At 54.6% G+C, this 17,501-nt stretch overlaps 4 protein-coding genes across 4 annotated transcripts; all 4 read right to left on the bottom strand.

The window, feature by feature from the left end:
* Positions 1-906: 906 nt before the first annotated feature.
* Positions 907-1,926, bottom strand: JKF63_07054 (uncharacterized protein; the record flags this gene model as incomplete). The annotated part of the gene is made up of 1 exon (XM_067902998.1): positions 907-1,926. One exon carries the CDS (start codon positions 1,924-1,926, stop codon positions 907-909), a length of 1,020 nt encoding a protein of 339 aa, XP_067759007.1.
* A 1,387-nt stretch (positions 1,927-3,313) lies between these two features.
* JKF63_07053 (uncharacterized protein) lies at positions 3,314-3,757 on the bottom strand (the record flags this gene model as incomplete). Its single annotated transcript, XM_067902997.1, has 1 exon — positions 3,314-3,757. The coding sequence occupies one exon, from the start codon at positions 3,755-3,757 to the stop codon at positions 3,314-3,316; it is 444 nt and encodes a 147-aa protein (XP_067759006.1).
* A 3,299-nt stretch (positions 3,758-7,056) lies between these two features.
* On the bottom strand, positions 7,057-8,499 carry JKF63_07052 (uncharacterized protein; the record flags this gene model as incomplete). The annotated part of the gene is made up of 1 exon (XM_067902996.1): positions 7,057-8,499. One exon carries the CDS (start codon positions 8,497-8,499, stop codon positions 7,057-7,059), a length of 1,443 nt encoding a protein of 480 aa, XP_067759005.1.
* A 2,833-nt stretch (positions 8,500-11,332) lies between these two features.
* JKF63_07051 (uncharacterized protein) lies at positions 11,333-16,909 on the bottom strand (the record flags this gene model as incomplete). The annotated part of the gene is made up of 2 exons (XM_067902995.1): positions 11,333-12,118; positions 15,803-16,909. 2 exons carry the CDS (start codon positions 16,907-16,909, stop codon positions 11,333-11,335), a joined length of 1,893 nt encoding a protein of 630 aa, XP_067759004.1.
* Positions 16,910-17,501: the final 592 nt, after the last annotated feature.

The following is a 17,501-nucleotide window of genomic DNA, read 5'->3' as shown; positions in this document are numbered from 1 at the left end:
CCGGCGCGTCAATGATGTGCAGCCAGGCAAGAGTGATAAACAGCATGCAAGGGGAGGGGAAGGGAGGGCAGACCAAAGGAAGAAAGTGAAGCGGTGGAGGAGGCGGAGCGAGAACGGGAAGAGTGAGGGCGCCCCACGGCAAAAACAAGCATGAAGGGCGTCAAGCCAAGAAGCAACTCGAAAGGAGGGAGAGGGGATAACGGTCACGCTCGTAACTGTTTCCGAGACTGACAGGCCACGCAGATCCCTTAGCAGAGGGGATATGACAAACTACTACACACGTACGGATTGGTGAGGCTAAAGATGCGGTAAAGGGAATCAGCAGCGGCGGACGAGTGGGGCACAGCGAAGGCGCGGGAAAGAGAGGAGTGCGGTAGTGCCTAGCAACAAGAACAGCATTGTCCAATGACACAGACCCCGAATATCGTCACCCTTCTTCTCTCTCCCCAGCCCCAAACTCCCCTGCGTCATCTGCCGTCCTTGGCTTCTTTGAAATGACAACACCAAGGCAACCTCCGCATGGAGGCATGCAGTATTGGATTATATATAAATGGCTTCGCGTCGCAGCCCACAAAGAAAAACGGCAACACGTAAACCCTTCCCGCAGCCCCTCCCCCCTCCCAAAACCCCCGAGGACCAGACCATACAGTCAACGTGTGTGTGAGTGTGTGTGTGTGTGTGGAGGCGGAGGCGGAGGAGGGAGGTAACTCATCTCCCCCCCCACACACACACACACACACAGGAAGAGGAACGACCAAACAATAGTCACGGCGCCCTTCCCAGGGCAGAACGTGCACTGGAAGCCGCTGATACACGACGACCTTTGATAACATCAGCTTCACGCGGGACCTCTCGCTTCTTGCTGAGGCCCGTAATAACAAAAAAAAAGAGAAAGGGAGAGACTGTTTAGAGAGGAATGGTGTAATCGCTGCACCGCAGCAATATCATCTCGGTATCCTCAACATCGCTCGCCAGCCACTCCGCCGCCTCTGCAATGCCGCCGTCAAGCCACGTCAGGTGCGCTAGTGGATCGCACGACCTGATTTCGTAGTCACTCACAACATGCTCGCAAACCAAGCAGGCAGCACTGCCCTCACGCCCGCTAGCGAGCTCTACTCGTGCATCAGGTACACCCGTACACCAGCCAGACTCTAGATGAACAGGTGACGAGGAAGGCGGCGTAGAGGCGCAGCATAGCGTCTCCGTATCCACCTGTTTTATGGGCACGGCAGCCGTGGTGCTCCCTCTACACGAGCGCAGCTTGTCGTTTGATGTTGGCTTCAGTGCACTTCCCTCCGAGAAGGAGCCGGCTGCGGTTCGCTCGTTGCTCGATGGCAACGAGAGACGGAGGAACCACGCGATGAGGCCGCTCAGTATGGAGCTCTCAGATATCGTTGCCCAGAACTTTGTACTCAGCCACAGCGCCGACAACACGAGAACACCCTGGCATACTGCACTGAGCTCTGTGAGTACGAGGGTAGGGAGGGGTGCCGACGACAAGGACGACTGCTCGAAGCTGAGATGTTCACGCACACGAGAGATGTCCTTCGCCAGGCGTGCGGGGGCCGAGGCGGTCGAGGAATCGACTTTGGTCTGATGTGGATGAAAAACACTGGCTTGGAGGGACTCACGCACGTACCGTAGAATACCAGCTGCCACCCATGCCTCACCACCCGTCGCGCCCGCGGTGCTGGTCCCAGACGACCCCTGAGCCGGCTTCATATACGAGGCGGAGGAGGGCGACACAGCTGCTGCTGCTGCTGAAGAATACCCCACCGCGGGACGCAAAGCGACCAGTTCGAGGTTTTTAAGAAGACACGCAGCTGAGTAGAGAATTCGATCTTCTAGCTCGCAAAAGAACTCCCACGCAGCGTGGTCGAGCGCCTTCAGCGCCAGCGCGTACACATCCACGAAAGTGGAGGCCATGAATCACTGTATCAAAGGGGAGGAGGCAAGAGGGGGGGGGGGGGCGCACATGCATACACACGGAGTGGGCGATCTGGTTGTCTGTCCGGCTGCACGTGTCGGGACTTGGGCAAAAACCTCTATGACGATTATACACGCTGCTGTTTAGAATGCGAGCGAAAGAGAGGCGAAGCCACACGTGAGCGATGCGAAACACTGGCGGCACGGCTCAGAACAAAAAAAATGGCATGAAGAACCGAATGCTTCTGGACTTTCTCGCCTAGTCATGCGGGAAGTGGGTCACGAGTCGTGTATCGGGGTGACACTGGTTCATGCGAATAACCTCCAGCAATGCGATACACCCCACCTCCAACTTTCCCGTGTCTCCGTTAAGTTCAATCGGGAGACGAACTCACGAAAACAGCGCCAATACAAATCAAATAAAAAATAAAAAAGGGGTCGGTTGGGATGGGAGTGACTTCTGGGATGAGGGAATGACGAGGCGTCAAGGCAGAGAATCAAAAAGGAATAAAAAAACAGGTAGCCACGCCCACTAACAACACCAAAACCAAAAGAGGGATCGCGGTGGGCTCTGCGCCAGATGAGAAATCAAAGCGGCCTGTTGTTGTTGTATATGCGGAAGGGGGAAGGGGGGGTACGATGTGAGGTCCACCGGTCAAACACAATACGGCATAGAGCACAGATCCGAAGCGATATTGAGCGCAGATCACCCGTGCATGAGAAGGAAGATTGGAGAATGGAGATGAGTGGCACATGAGTTGCTCCGCTTTCTTCACAGCAGCACTAAGGTGAGGCACCCGTAAGAGCAAAGTGCTGCGCTGTGAAAAGGATGCGCGTCCTGTGTGCGTACAAGTACATGAACTCCACAGTGATAAACATCACGACAACACCTGCGCAACGGAGGAGTACGTACACAGGTACACACACAGACAGAGAGAGAGAGAGAGACGGTAGAACAGAGAAGCGCACGCGTCTCCGCAAGCCTGCTTCTTTGTCAGCGATCACTGCCGCTTTGCAGGCGCACAACAGTGATAAAAGGCTGCCGACTAACAACAGGTGCCAACGCAAGCCCACGCCAACATCACCTGTCAGATACGCGCGCGTTTTCAGTCAGTATGCACACCACATTTCAAGAAAACTTTGACCCGCTTTCTATTCATGACTCCGATCCACCCGTGTACATGTGCGTGTCGCCCCCTCACTGCAGCCAGCAGCGCGATGCCGTGCACGGGCACAAGAGCGGGCGGGAGCGAAGCGCACATTTCTTTGTTGCTGTTGCGGAAAAGAGGGCAAATGACAAGAAAAAAAAGAGAGAAAAGAACGCAAAAGAATCGTGTGTCGTAATCACACAGTCTCAGCTGTGAATGCACGTCAACGCAGCGGCAGACTAGCTGCGCTTCGCGCGTACAGACTTGCGCGAGAACGTGATCTTCTCGGAGCGGGCCTTGCGAGCAGCACGAACCTTCTCCGTGCGGCTGGCAATGCGGGCCATGCGGCGCGCGCGGCGGAACGCCACGTCGGCGAGGTCCGGGCGCACAGCAGCCACTGCGCGGCTCACGTCAGACGCCTTCACGTTAGCAGCCAGCACGCTCTTCCGGTACGCCTGCCTCGGCTTGTTGTTGCTGCTACCGTCCTTCAGCGTCACGCAGATCGCACCGCCCTTCGCCGGCTTCACAACAGCGGCCTTGTTGTTCAGGAACCCAGAGTGGCGCTTCGTCCAGTTGCCGTTGTTGTTGAACGGGTCGCAGCTCATGCGGATGCCACCGCGCTTCTGCAGGAAGCGGCTGTTCTGGCGGACCAGAATCCACTGGAGATCGGCAGAGTGCGACATGATTCGTTCGCGGTTCTTTCGGGGCGCGCGGAGGGAGTGAGCAATGCAACAAGCACAACGTGTGTGGGTGTGCGGAAGAGGGGTGGGGGAGGGGGAGGAGTGGTACACACCGGCGCGTCAATGATGTGCAGCCAGGCAAGAGCGATAAACAGCATGCAAGGGGGGGGGAGGGGGGAAGGGAGGGGAGGGCAGACCAAAGGAAGAAAGTGAAGCGGTGGTGGAGGCGGAGCGAGAACGGATCAGCATACTTCCTTTGAGGAGCATAACCGAGGACAGCAAGGCCCAACATTGGTAGGAACCCTACGGGGAGGAGGAGAGGGAGGCCCCATGGCACCCCCACAGCATCAAGCACGCGCACCTGAGTACGGCGCGCGGTGACTGAGCGTATAGCGGTAAAGATCTTGAATCTCCCTGAGGGAAAAAAGAAACGTTCACATTGAGCTCACCCATCGCGCACACTGTCGGTCCCCCACTTTCTCTCCTTTCACCAGGCAAGTACTGCTCATAATTGAAGGGTGAAAAGGAAAAAAAAAGATATATATAGACAAACATAAAGCGCGTACTGGATTGCCCACCAAAGGGGAGGAGGGGGGACCGCGAAGATAAATTTGAGCGTGGATTATCTGCGCACGGCGCCCTACTGGAAACCAACTACAAAGTTATGCCTCCAGTGCTTTCGTGATAGACAGATCCTCCTCTTTAGCTCCCAGTCCTTTCTTCCGCCGCCTCCACCTGTTGGCAAGGAGTGGGGGTGGGGGGTGGGGGGAGGGGGGGGAGGGGTGGTGGTCGATCGCACCTCACCAAAGAGTTGTCCGCAGGCGAGGTGTACGCAAAAGAGAGAGAGAGAGAGCCAAGAAAAGATATGAAGAAAAATAAGGAGGAGCGTGGGAGGGTGGGTGAAAAGGGGGGGCACGAGGCAGAGACTTTTAAAAACAATTTTTTTGTTTCCGCTGCTGTCGCCTGCGTGTCTCTTGCAAGCAGTTCCCTGCCTTCGCTCGATGAGTGTATCACTTCACCCTCCTCGTTCTCCTCGGTTTTCTGCGCGTCGGGCCCACGCTGCTGTTCAAGAGCGGCAATGACCGATCACCATTAGACCTCAGTCCCCCTCCCCCTTTTTAATCCGTCCTTCAGGAGAAGCAGAAAAAAGAGAAAAAGAGGGGGCCACACGTCACAACAGAAACAACCATAAAAACACACACCAAGACACACTCGAACGGGGAGGAGGGGAGGCAAACCTCGACAGGAGAACGAAACGCCAGTCTGCACACTCAGACGCACACGCGCGCTTTGAATCTCAGGCGGGGGGGAGTGCTGAAGGAGAGAAGTAAAAGAAAAAAAAAGAAAAAAAGGCGTGGTGAGCGACAGCCAATGATTGAAAAGTGTTTTGAATCTAAAGTTTCAAACACACATGCACACACACAGACACATACGTGCGCAAATAAATGAAAAAAGACAGAAGGCCATCGCTGTGGAAAAGAGCGAGGCAGAAAGAATAAGAGCAGGTCCGGGAAAACAGCCAAGCCCACCCCACGCGCAGGACAAGGAGAGGAGAGGAAGGAGGAACAACAGTAAACGTCGGTCACAAGCACTCGCCAGAAGACGACGTAGTCACTGCGTTCTCATCATCATCACCACACGCACACCCCCTCCCACGCATACTTGAAGCTTTGGGGGAGAGGCTCAGTGTTGCTGTACGGTTACGAAGTCTCGGAGAGGAAAAAAAGGTGAAGGTTAGCGAGGCAGTTGAGGTGACCTCCTCAGCCTCCGCTCTTTTTCTTTTTTGCTGGCCTCTGAGGGGTTTTACAAATTAGAGTCACAGCGCAGACGACTTTATCGCTGAGAAAAGCAGCAAAATTAAAAATGCATCCGCGACCGTGTGTGTGTGTGTGTGTGTGTGTGTAGGGGGTGGTGGTACTGTCGATGCGTGCGAGTGAGCGCGTTTTTGCGCGTGTGTTAACAGCTTTGATGAAGGCGCGACACAACCAGTTTCTCGTGTGCTTGTACGCAGACCACTAACGTGACGCACCACCACCTTTCTCTCTCCCTCTCTATTCCCATTCTCTTTTGCACCCCTCTCCGCTCCCCTGCCCTCCCTCCCGGACCCCCGGCCGCCACCACCCTCCCCCTCCCTCCCTCCCTCTCTCCCTCCAAACCTCTTTTTCCAATCCCACACTTCGCAATGCAGGTAACCAAACAGGAGGAAAAGGAGGGGAAGCGTCTGCATTTGTGTTGTTGTTGAGGGATCAGCGTTGAGCCTTTGGTCTTTCTTTTGCGCATCAACTGTTTTTTTTTTACATCTCTCGCCCCCTCCTCTTCCCTCCCTACTCCCCCCCCCCTCTCCCCCTACATGCCCATCGTGGCACGTACGGTAGAGGTCGAGGGAGGGGGGAGGGGGGAGTGTCACCGTCGCTCTTGTGTGCTCTTCAGTTCGAGTGTCGCCCCCCTGCGCGTGCTGGTGACTCAGAGGTGCTTACCGCATCACAGAGGCAGACGCACGTACAAATAGAGAGACAGACAGACAGACATTGACTAGCGCACCTGCACCGCTCGCTTCAAGCGCACACCTCCTCCACACAGGCGTCCCTATTTTTTTTTTGCTGACAGCCCTCCACCTTGCACCTCTTTATCACAGCTCGATTATCCCCCCTTCTCCTCTTCCCACTCATCCCCCCCTCTACACGGTCAACTCCGTCAATGTGCTATGGTGTGCCCTTTTTTTTTTGAATTATGTATACTAATTCCGTAAGTATAATCTTTCTCCCCAACTCCCCCCCCCTTCTCCCTCTCCGTACGTGTGCGCGTGTGTGTGTGGGCCAACATGCATACATACATGCACACCGGCCTAGATGTGCCACCCATACCGCATACCTCTTGTCTTCTTGCGAGTATCGCATGAGTGACCTTTCTCTGTTTGCAGTGCGCAGTGGAGTAGGAAGAGTTGGAAGGGGGGGAGAGGGGGTAGGGAGAGAGAGGAAAGGAAAGTAGGGCAGAAGGAAATACAAGCAAGCCCACGTTCATGATTGCACATGAATCAGAGAACAAATATTCTATTCACCCCCTGAAAAAAAAAAATTTTGCTGGAACCCCCCCTCTCTCTATTGTTTTTTTGATATTTTCTTGTTTGTTGTGGAGAGCTGCGACAACGCCGCAAAACACGTACAAACATGAAAGCCCACACAGTCACACAGCGCCACACACACACACACACACACACGCAATGAAGACTCTCGCGCAAGCGCCCCTCTTTTCTACAATTTTATGTTCAGTCAAAATGCGTTCTTGCCCTCCCCTCCCCTCCCCTAGGCGGTGGACTTCTTCTTTTTGATGTATTTTACGCGGCATTGGCTAGCTGTCGGGCCGACCACCATCGTATGATAATTCGGCTCCGGGAGAGGCCCAAGCAGCTCAAAGTCGTAGTCGCGCAGCACCGTCGCCAGTATCGTCTTGACCTGAAGCAAGCCGAACTTCTCACCGATGCACTTGTGCACACCAGCGCCAAAGCCGCAGAAGGCGCCCTCGACCAGCTTCATGTTGCGCTCCGGGTTCCACTCGCGCGGGTTCGGGAACGCCTCCTCATCCTGGTGCGACAGGAGGGGCGAGCAGACGATGATGTCGCCCTCCGGCACCACATACTCGCCCACCTGAACGGGCTTCAACACCTTGCGCATCAGCAGTATCAGCGGCGGATCACGGCGAATCGACTCCCTCGCGCACTGGTGCGCAAACGGCATCTCCTCCATGACGTTGTTGTAATTGAGCTGGGCCGGGAACTCTTCAATCTCTCGGTGCAGCTTCTCGAGGTGTTTCTTGTTGCGAGGGTCCATCAGATGCAGCAGAGACCAGGTGGTGGTGATGGTGGACGTATGCTGACCAGCAAACATAGCCGCGACAATCATGCCGCACACCTCGTGCTGGGACATGCGAGTACCATCGCGGTACACAGCGCCAAGCAGACCCGCAAGCAGGTCCGATGTATTGCTGTCCTTCTGGGCCTCTTCCTTCTCACGAGCGATGATGATCTCGCTGAGAACTTCTTGTAGCTCACCGCGGGCTTCGCGGCACCGGTAGGACTGCGGGAGTGGCAGCTTCAGGATCCACGGCAAGAAGACAGCCGCAGGAATCAGGCAGCTCTCCATCTTGGCCAGTAGCTCAGAAAACTTGCGCGCGTCGAGGCGCTTGCGCAGGTCTTCCCCGAAAAGGCACTGGCAAGCGGTGTTGATGATCATGGCGCTGCAGTCCTCCAGAATATTGATCTCGCCCTCATCCTTGTTCCAGTTTGCACTCATGAACTTTCGAACCTCGTGCTGGATAGATGGGACAAAGTTTTGGAACTTGGCAACGGTCAACTCCTCTGCAAGGAAGTTAAGCTGCTCCCGCATGCGCGGGTAGGGGGCGGCGTAGGCGACCCCCTCGCCAAAGATGGGGACCATGAAGCCGTACACCTCACGTGGGGAGAGAATCTCGTTACGGGGCGTGAAGAACTTTGCGTGCTGGTGGACATCACCGACAATGGTGACGCGGTTGCCGCAGATGTTCATTGTGAAGATGCCGCCATATTTCTTTTTCGCACTCCGCATGAACTCTAGTGGGCTCTTACCGAACTGGACAATGTGACCCGCGAAGGGCGTGGTGCAAGGGACCACAGGCGGATCCGATGCGCGGGTGATGTTGAAGGATTTACAGAAGTACCAACCGTACAGCGCCACGCCGGCAACCAGGAGAAAAAAAAGTTCGATCAACATGTTTGCAGCCGCCTCTTCGCCTTCGTGTTCTCAGTGGTGGGGTTACTGTCTCGAAAAAAAAAAACGAGATGAGAGCTGAGAGAGACGGGAGGGAAGGTGTGTGTTGTGTGTTGTGTGTTTGGTAAGGGGGGGGGGGGGGAAGAGCGTCCGCGATGATCACACAGCGCACTCACTCGACAACGTGGATGGCAACCGAAAACTCGAACCCGAAGAAAAAACTACAACAGTAAAACAACGAGGGGAAGACCCCTCACCAATCAAATGAAGGGGAAAAAAAATCGACAACACAACGATGACACGCACGAAAAAAAGGAGAAAATAATGAAGTAAAAGAAAAAAACGGAGAGGCGTCGCACAGAATGGCGAGAAACACAAAATTGGGAGGAGACGGCTGTGGTAAAGGCAATGACCAATGTAATGATGATACAATCTGCCAAGATGTGGCACAACCATACCACGGACAGCCGGGAGCGAGGAAAGGGAGCGTAGTTGGGCACACCACCGCGTTTGGTTCAGGAGTATTGTAAAGAGAGAAGGAGAGAGAGAGAGAGACGTGATGTACAAATCTACCACAAAGACTTCTCGCCTCTTCTCAGGCGGGTAGGCCGCCCACCAACGTGGCAACGAGTAAGGGGAGGACATTCAAGCTTGCTATGTATACCCAAACACTCTGCCTGCAGACATGCACATGGACAAAAAAAAAGCGGCTCGTCACGCCAAGGTCGATACCGCCTTCTGCGCCTTTTTTTGTTTATTCTTGTTCCCCCTCATCCTTGGCGCGTGTGCACCGTAGTTAAATTGTGTATCCCTTCACCTATTCACGAATGCATTGCGGTGGCGAGGAGGTAAAAGAGCGATGAGTCACAACAAATGCAGGGAAAGGCAAAAAAAAGTGAAGAGACCCCCCTTTTTCGTATTTTCGCTTCCCGTATGCCACTATTCTGACACACACACACACTAGAACCCATCGCGTGTAGTATCACGGAGCAGAAGCAGCGAACGTGACACGCCCAACAACAAATCTGCACACTCAACCCCCCCCCAAAAAAAAAGTCGGCATGACATCAAAGAAACGCCACCACCCGCCCCCAACCCGCCACCTAGATGAACCCCCGCCCCCCCCCCCAGAGACCCCCTCCCTGTCCCTCCTTTGCGCTGCACCGGACCACCGCGTGCAGCATCTCTCTGAGAAAACTCAGGCTTTCCAACTAGTGGGGTGCTCAGGGCCAGGATATTACAAAGTCAAGCCACGCGGACACTTCGCCTGTTCTATGGATAGCACGAACGTGTTCGCTGTAGCTACCGCCTTCAACGGGCCCCCCCTTCCCCTTTCCCTCCCCATGTGCACTATCAGGACGCCGATAGGCAGGCACAAAAAAAATCGTTCGATTATTATTTGTTTTTGCAGTTGCACATACGCGGAGTCTACGCCCCATATATTGTTGCCACTAAAAGTGGGTGCGGCAACGACTAGGGGAAAAAATGAGACAGAGGGGTGGGGAAGGGGAAGGCCTGGGCCTCCCCCTCCCAAAAAAAAAATGGGTGCTGGTGCGTGAGACGAGCACCAAGGCGACGTTCCCCCCCCCTCCTCACCCCACCCCACCATCATCAGAGATGGTCTATCGCAAGCATCCTCCCTGGAAAAAAAAAGCATATATATATAAATAATTTTTTTTCAATGTGCTTCGGAGGGTGGAGGAGGGAGGGGGCGAAGAATGGAGAGAAGTGAACAACACCATCCCACGACTGACAGAGGAGCACGTGAACCATGCGTACAGACGTGCCCACCTGCGTGTGCGCCTGTAACAGAGAGAAGCGAGAGAGGGGGGGGAGGTGGTGGGGGAGGGGAAGGGGGGTTCGGGTAATGCAGGGAAAAGGCAGGGGCAAAACTGTGTGTGTGTGTGTGACGTTGGGGTAGGGGGGGGGGGGGGGCTAAGTAAAAGGAGGGCGGTAGTTGAGGAGAACCAAGACGAGGAAGATCAAGGGAAGCGCTGTAAATGACCCCGGCATTCAGCATGCAAGAAAGAAGATCGCAGAGAATCGTGAGGTGGCAAGAAGAGGCCAGTTCACACACACAAAACCACAAATATATGCGAGGACACTGGGATGTACAGATATACATGTACATACATCTATACATCCCGATGCGCAGATAGAAAGACAGAGAAAAATAAACGAGTCGAAATATACCCAAAGCGGCAGTGCTGTAAACGGCAACGAGCGACACACATACACACGAATATATAGATTATATATATGTATATATTTATACATGTGTGTGTGTGTACACATCTCAGCGCATCAAACTAAACAACATACACTGTACACATATATATATATATATATATAGATGAGCAGGAAGGGAGTAGGAAAGAAGCGGGGGCAGTGCGGCGGGAGGTGGAGAGAAGGGCGGGGGGGGAAAGGATGGCGTGGGAAGCGATCCATATGTAAGAACAGAACATGAAAAACGGAATCACCGTCATTCAGCAACAACAACAACGCAAAGGAGAGACGGTGAAAAAAAAAAGAAAAAAAGAGGACGGAAAGGATCACAGTATGTATATATTCACACGTGAATCAACAACGAATATAAATATGATATATGAATATGTAATAGTTTATGTAATATACACAACTAGAGCATTAAAAGAGAACGCGTGATGTGGAGGGGAAAAAAAGGGGGGCGCTCCGCCCCTCAAACACGCGCACGCACGCACGCACATGCGCGAACAGACGTCAGCCCATCGCGCGATGGCAGGGATTCTTAGCACATGAATGGGGGCAACTCTGAGAAGAGTCATGGCACCCATCGCCTGAGACGTGAGCGGCAGCATCAGCATATACAGCTTCTCCTCCTCCTCCTCTGCTGTGAATTCGTTACCATCTCCACCAAAATTTGGTGGCTCCCCTCGCGCATGCCCACGATGCGTTGGTACGTTGTTTTCCGCAGAATGAATAACAAATAGATATGATATCCGAACAAGTGCAACACAGGCCCGAGGCCGATCAGGACCACCACGCAGAGCACAATCGGACCTACGCGGAAGAACACGTTGTGGTGCACCGCCAGCACATGCCACCAACGCGCTAACAGGCAAATCGCACTGGCAAGTACGGCAAAGAGGCTGTAGACGCAAGCGGCCACAAAGCAGAAAAACAACGCATAGTTATCCTTCCCGATGCACATGTTCAACCACTTGCAGTGGTGATCGAACCCCTCCACGCACTTGTTGCACGCTTTGCAGTGTTTTGAGTCGGTGTGCGTGCGGCGGCGGCAAAATATACAGAGATCACCCACGTTGCCGTGGTCTGTGCAGTCCTTGAAGGACACTAGGAAGAAAAATATATATACCCACACAAGCCCCACACCGACTAGCGTCGGGAAGACCACAAGCTCAACGAAGCAGTCCACGTGGTCCTGGGTGTAGATCGAAAAGTAGGCTATAAAGACACTCGACCAAAACAGTAGAACAATCACTTGAATATACGCTTGTCCAGCGATCTGGTAGGAATGCAGGGGACGCTCAAAGGCGTGGCGTCGCGGCCGCGTTAGTCGCCAGCCATCGGGATAACGACGCGTGTCCACACAACATGATGTTAGTGGCTGCTCTGCGCGAGACTCGAAGGGGTTATCGCCGCCACCACCACCCCCACCACCGTCGCCGATTCCCTTTGCCACATTTTTGTGTGAATCGTCACTCGTTGAGGGCCATGCCAACACGTTGGTGGCAGGGTGTGTACCACGCGTGTCGCTCGGCGCCAAGTCTGAAGGGTTCTGCTCACAGTCGCCAGCGGTCTCGCCACCCTCTCGTTTATGCTCTACACAAATGTTCCGCCCCACATCGCGCCCGGTTTTCACAACACCAGGGCTAATGGAGATCAACACCTCCTCGCCCGCGTCGCCATGTCCAGAGTGCGTGCACCGCTGCTGCCCCGCCTCTGTAAACACGAGTGTATCTGTCTCCCCTTCCTCCTCCACCACCACCACCACCACTACCCCCCCTTTAGGGGCAGAAGCAGAGCTAAAACTGGTCGCTGTTGGCGAGACCTGTGGAGCGACATCGAGTTCCACAGAGGGCAGTGCCGGCGCCGGCGCGTGTTTGAAGAACGTCCCAAAAGGCGTATCGCTACAGCTGCTCAGGCGGCGCTGGCTCATGTGAGGTCTCCGTAACTGACCTTCAGCCGCATCCGCTGAGAGTTGAGGCACTGGGTGCGTGACTGGCACACCAACCGCGTCCGTCACCTCCGCCTGGGAACCATGTACTTGATTCCCAGCCGTATGCATCCGTGCGTGTGTCGTGTGTCGTGTGTGTGTGTGTGTGTGTGTGTGTGTGTGTGTGTGTGTGTGCGGGGGAGGGACGACGTACCACTGGAATGGGCCCAGCAATTATCGTTGAGCACAACCCCGTGAGGGCGAATATATCTGTGCCGCGGCGGTGACCGCGTAGCCTTATTGTGCGTATGATGAACAGCACACACAGCATGAAGTGAGAATGGAGGAAAAAAGGAAGTGGTCTCGGTGGAGAGAGAGAGAGAGCTCTCGGTAGATACCGCGCGGGTGAAGGGGGGAAGGGGGAGAGCTACAAAAAAAGGACCGCTCATCATCAGTGACATCAAAGACACGCACACACACCTACACAAGGGTACTCACGTGGCGCTAGGGAGATATTCGCCTCATCGGTTCCATGACCAACACACCAAATGTGAAAATGAGTAGCTCACACTTGGTGGAGTTTTTTCTTCCCGCCCCGCCCCCTCTCTCTGGGATATACACTCGTATAGTCGCGTGTATCGTGAAGTGTGAAGGAAGGCCTTCTCCAAGCTGTTTTTTTTTTCTTTTTGATCACCCTGGGGTGATGGCGACGTGCATGTGCACAAGCCCTGGAGACACACACACACACACAACACACGCACCCTTAATTCTGTCGATGGGTTTTTATATTTTTCCAACTTCTAGCCATCCCTTGTTCGGCAATACGTGGGAGTTGTTCGTGTCACGCATGGAGACTCTTCTCCCATTGTCCCCGCCCCCCCCTCCACACACACGCACATACACACAGTGGCAGGTAAATAGGGGAGATGGGGTGATATACACCTTTCCACTAGAGCGTGCATCTAACAGCTTCTTTTTTGTGTGTGTGTGTGTGTGCACGATTGTTTTAGGTATAGGCCTGCGCGTGGACGTCTGTGCGTATAGGCGCTCAAGACGCGTGGATTCTGCGTGAGCTACTTCATCATTGAATCTCAGCGCCTACCTCCACCAGAAGACTCTCGGAGAGACCGCGCAGGTGCCACGAAAGAAAGACACAAGACACCTTGGAGTCTGACCGGCACCTCTCAACGAGCATTATACACGTGCATATATATTTATATATGTGTGTATATAAAGTCCGGCCCACGCTTTTTTTTTCTGCATCCATCACAACAGTCAGAACCACAACGATGAACAATGAGACATTTTGAAGGAGGGAAGGAGAAGGCGGGGGTGTATAAGCATAGAGCAGTAGAGATCGGCGGTGAAAGACCGTGTGCAGTAAACCCTTTCTGGCAGAGCCCATCGCCACGGATCAGCGCACAGCGGTCTACCATGCAAAGATAAACAACTCAAACGAGCAGAATAAAACGTCACAGGGGATACGCAGCCTCCTCCACCAACACTCCCCACATCCCCCATCCCCCACCACCACCACGCAGCCTCCTACGTCACCCCCCCCCGCCCCGCCTTATTTCTCACCTTTCCCTGAACACTAAAGCCCATCTCCACCCATCTGGAGAGGGAAGCAAAGATGGAACGGTGTCCTTGATTCGCGTCACTCCAGAAGATGTCGAGATGAGGGGCGGGGCGGGGGGGAGGGGAGGGGAGGGGGGGGCGCACATCGCAACATCATACACAACTCTCAAAGGAACCGAGGCCACTCAGAAAGAGAGAGAGAAAGAAACGGGGTAACACACAAGCACACACAAGAAAAAAAAAATGTGGGAGGGGGAGGCGATGAGAAAAGAGGGACACACAACTCTTCCAGCATTCTTTAGCGAGCGTGACGTCTTTTTTTTTGGAGAGCATCGCCTACATCCTTGTTCAGGGGAGGGGGGACTACTTCAACGCCTTTTAAGTAGCACAAGAAGAGGATTAAGAAAAAGAGCCGCAAGGACATATAGAGAGATGTAAAGGCGATGAAGAAAGAGTAAAGCCCAACAGATATAAGACACGCATAAGAGTGCGTCAATATCGCTCAGATGTATAGAAAGGGAAAGAACACGTGTACACATGAAGACACACACGCAAACAGACGTAACGCGAAGACAGCGACTAAAGGGGGGGGAGGTGTGTGTGTGTGTGTGTGTGTGTGTGTGCGTGTGTGTGAACATATCGTTTCTATAGTTTCTCCCCTTTTTTCCTTTTTTGAGGGAGGGGGAGAGAGAGTGGTGGTGGTGATAGACGCAGCCTTGTCGGCAACCTGGTCAAGACCAACAGGGCAAATCCCTCGCCTCTCACGATACCAGGGGGGAGGGGAGGGGGGGGTTGCCACAACTCACAACTCACCACCACTCTGCATTAATGAGTAACGGACTCCTCAGCACACTGGCGCCTGTCGAGAATATGTTGATACGTCGTCTTTCCAACAAAACAAAGGTACGTGTGAAAAAACAGTAAGTGAGCCATCGGGAATATACCTGCGAGAAGCAACACGCACATCAGAATAGGGCCTGCACGAAAGTATGCGTTGTGGTTCTCTGCCAGCACATGCCACCAACGCGCCAGGTGAGTAACCCCAGCGATCAATCCCTCCAGTGTCAAGCACACAGCAGCGGAGAGGAAGGAAAAAAAGAGTCGGTAGTTCTTTCTGCCAACGCACATGTTCAACCACTTGCAGTGGTGATCGAACCCCTCCACGCACTTGTTGCACGCTTTGCAGTGTTTTGAGTCGGTGTGCGTGCGGCGGCGGCAAAATATACAGAGCTCACCCACGTTGCCGTGGTCTGTGCAGTCCTTGAAGGAGATGAGGATGAGAGACGTGTAGAGCCATACCATCCCGACACACATGAGGATGGCGAAGGTGAGCAGCTCACCCAGGCAGTCCACGTGGTCCTGGGTGTAGAGCAGGACATACCCGGCGAAGACGCTGGACCAAAAGAGGCCCATCAGCACCAACTGAAAAACAAACGCGATCAACTGCATCGAGTGGAGCGGACGCTCGAAGGCGTGGCGGCGTGGTTGAGTGAACCGCCAGCTGTTCGGGTCCGTGACGTCTACGCACCACGAGCAGCACGGCCCCGCTGAACGAGGGTTGTTGTCATCCTCGTTGACCCAATCATCGCTTTCCCACTCGTCATCGGTGCCGCCGCGATCGTCACTGTCACCGCCACCACCGCTGTCGCTGCCGCTGTGTAGCGGGCGTCCACGCGCCCCCTGAGAACCCCCGTCGCCAGCGCCGCTTCCCTCGTCACTGTAATGGTGCTTCGACACCACGTCCATTTCCTCATGGGTGGCCCCGCCGCCATCCACGTGGCTCAGACCGGGGCACTGCAGACGCGACAAGCTGCCCTCACCGAAGCCCACACCCACAGGTGCGACAACAACATCACGGGTGAGCTCGTTGCCGCCTCTGTGTCGCCACGGCTGTGTCACTACATCGACCTCCGCCTCCCGCGCAGATGCAGGACTAAAGATATCGATATGCTGAGACGACGACCTGCATCGCGACTCCGGATTGTTTAGCTGTAGCTGGGAGCCCCTGACGGCCTTGCAGGGAGTAGGAACTCGCTTTGCAGGGCTCGAAGCAAACACAGAGCCAATGGTCTGGACTTGGGTGCCTGCCGCTCGGGCGCTCCCTGGCTGTGCACCCCCCCGCGTCGGTGTACCAGCACCGTAGAACACATGTGATAGTGGCTGTCTAGACGTCAAAGCGTACGCCACCGTCCCAGCAGCGACACTGGGGGTGTCCACTATTGGATCCATTGGAAGCAGGGAAGAAGGCATCAGGTTTAGATCGCGTGGCTCGTTGCTGCCGACGGACGGACGAACAGACGGACTCGGCGAACCCACCGCGTTGTCTAGGCATACACGCTCTGCCTTGCCATTGTGGTCCGTCATTCCCAGTACTTGCAAAGTAATGCTCGTCCTTTGCGGGGAACCCTCTCTGGCTGTGATAGCCGGCATTGGTTCCCGGGCGTGCTTCGACCTCCGCCTGCGCTTGTGTCTGTGCTTGTGCCTGTGCTTGTGCGACGAGGCAGCCGGAGCGTCCGCGGACCTACTGTGGTGATCATAGCATTCGTCGCTACTGGATGCCTGGATCCCCGCGGCATCACGCTCAGGAAACGTGGTGTTTATCTCGGGTGACACGTTAGCCAAAGTCGACGAGTGCTCAGGGACCAGTGACGATGTAAGTTGACCGGCTGGAGCACTCATTGTTGCGCGGAGCCGGGGGTCGTGAGTGAGGGGGATAACAAAGAGACTAACAGGATGGTCTAGCGGGGGGGACAAGGAGGGGTGGGTGAGCGCGGAGATGCAAGCGCAATCCACACAAATACAGCAACGAGAAAATATGTGAATGCAAAAACAGCAGAGAGCGAGAGGGGGAGGGGAGGGGAGGGAGGAGAGGGGGGGGGGCAAGGCGGGGGAAAAGCACAAGTCACAACCCTCACGCCTGTACAAAGCCGGGGAGGAAGGGGGGAGGAAGGGAGAGAGGAAGAGGAAAATAACAGGACGAGTGCGGGGAGGAAGGGGGGAGAGATCCAACGGAGATACAGACGGGAGGGGGGGAGCGCAGACTCAACAAGTGCCACGACCAACCTCACCTCAGCAGAACGTGAAGCAACGCTCCAGAAATGGAATCAAAAGGTCTGCGTCAACAGTAAAAAGAAAGAGAGGTGATGGGAGAAAAACGGAAGCCGAAAAAGTGGAAAGGAGGGAAGAGGGGGGGGGGGCCACCGCTGAAGGTCTCCCGTTGTGGGAGCCTCGCGAACAAGCCGTTTCTGCCTTTGCTCTCTCGTGGGCTATA

Source organism: Porcisia hertigi, chromosome 11 (assembly GCF_017918235.1).
Source record: "Porcisia hertigi strain C119 chromosome 11, whole genome shotgun sequence".
NCBI classification, from domain to species: domain Eukaryota; phylum Euglenozoa; class Kinetoplastea; order Trypanosomatida; family Trypanosomatidae; genus Porcisia; species Porcisia hertigi.
The sequence above is the reverse complement of the archived record's forward strand: the minus strand, read 5'-3'. Positions and strand labels throughout refer to the sequence as shown.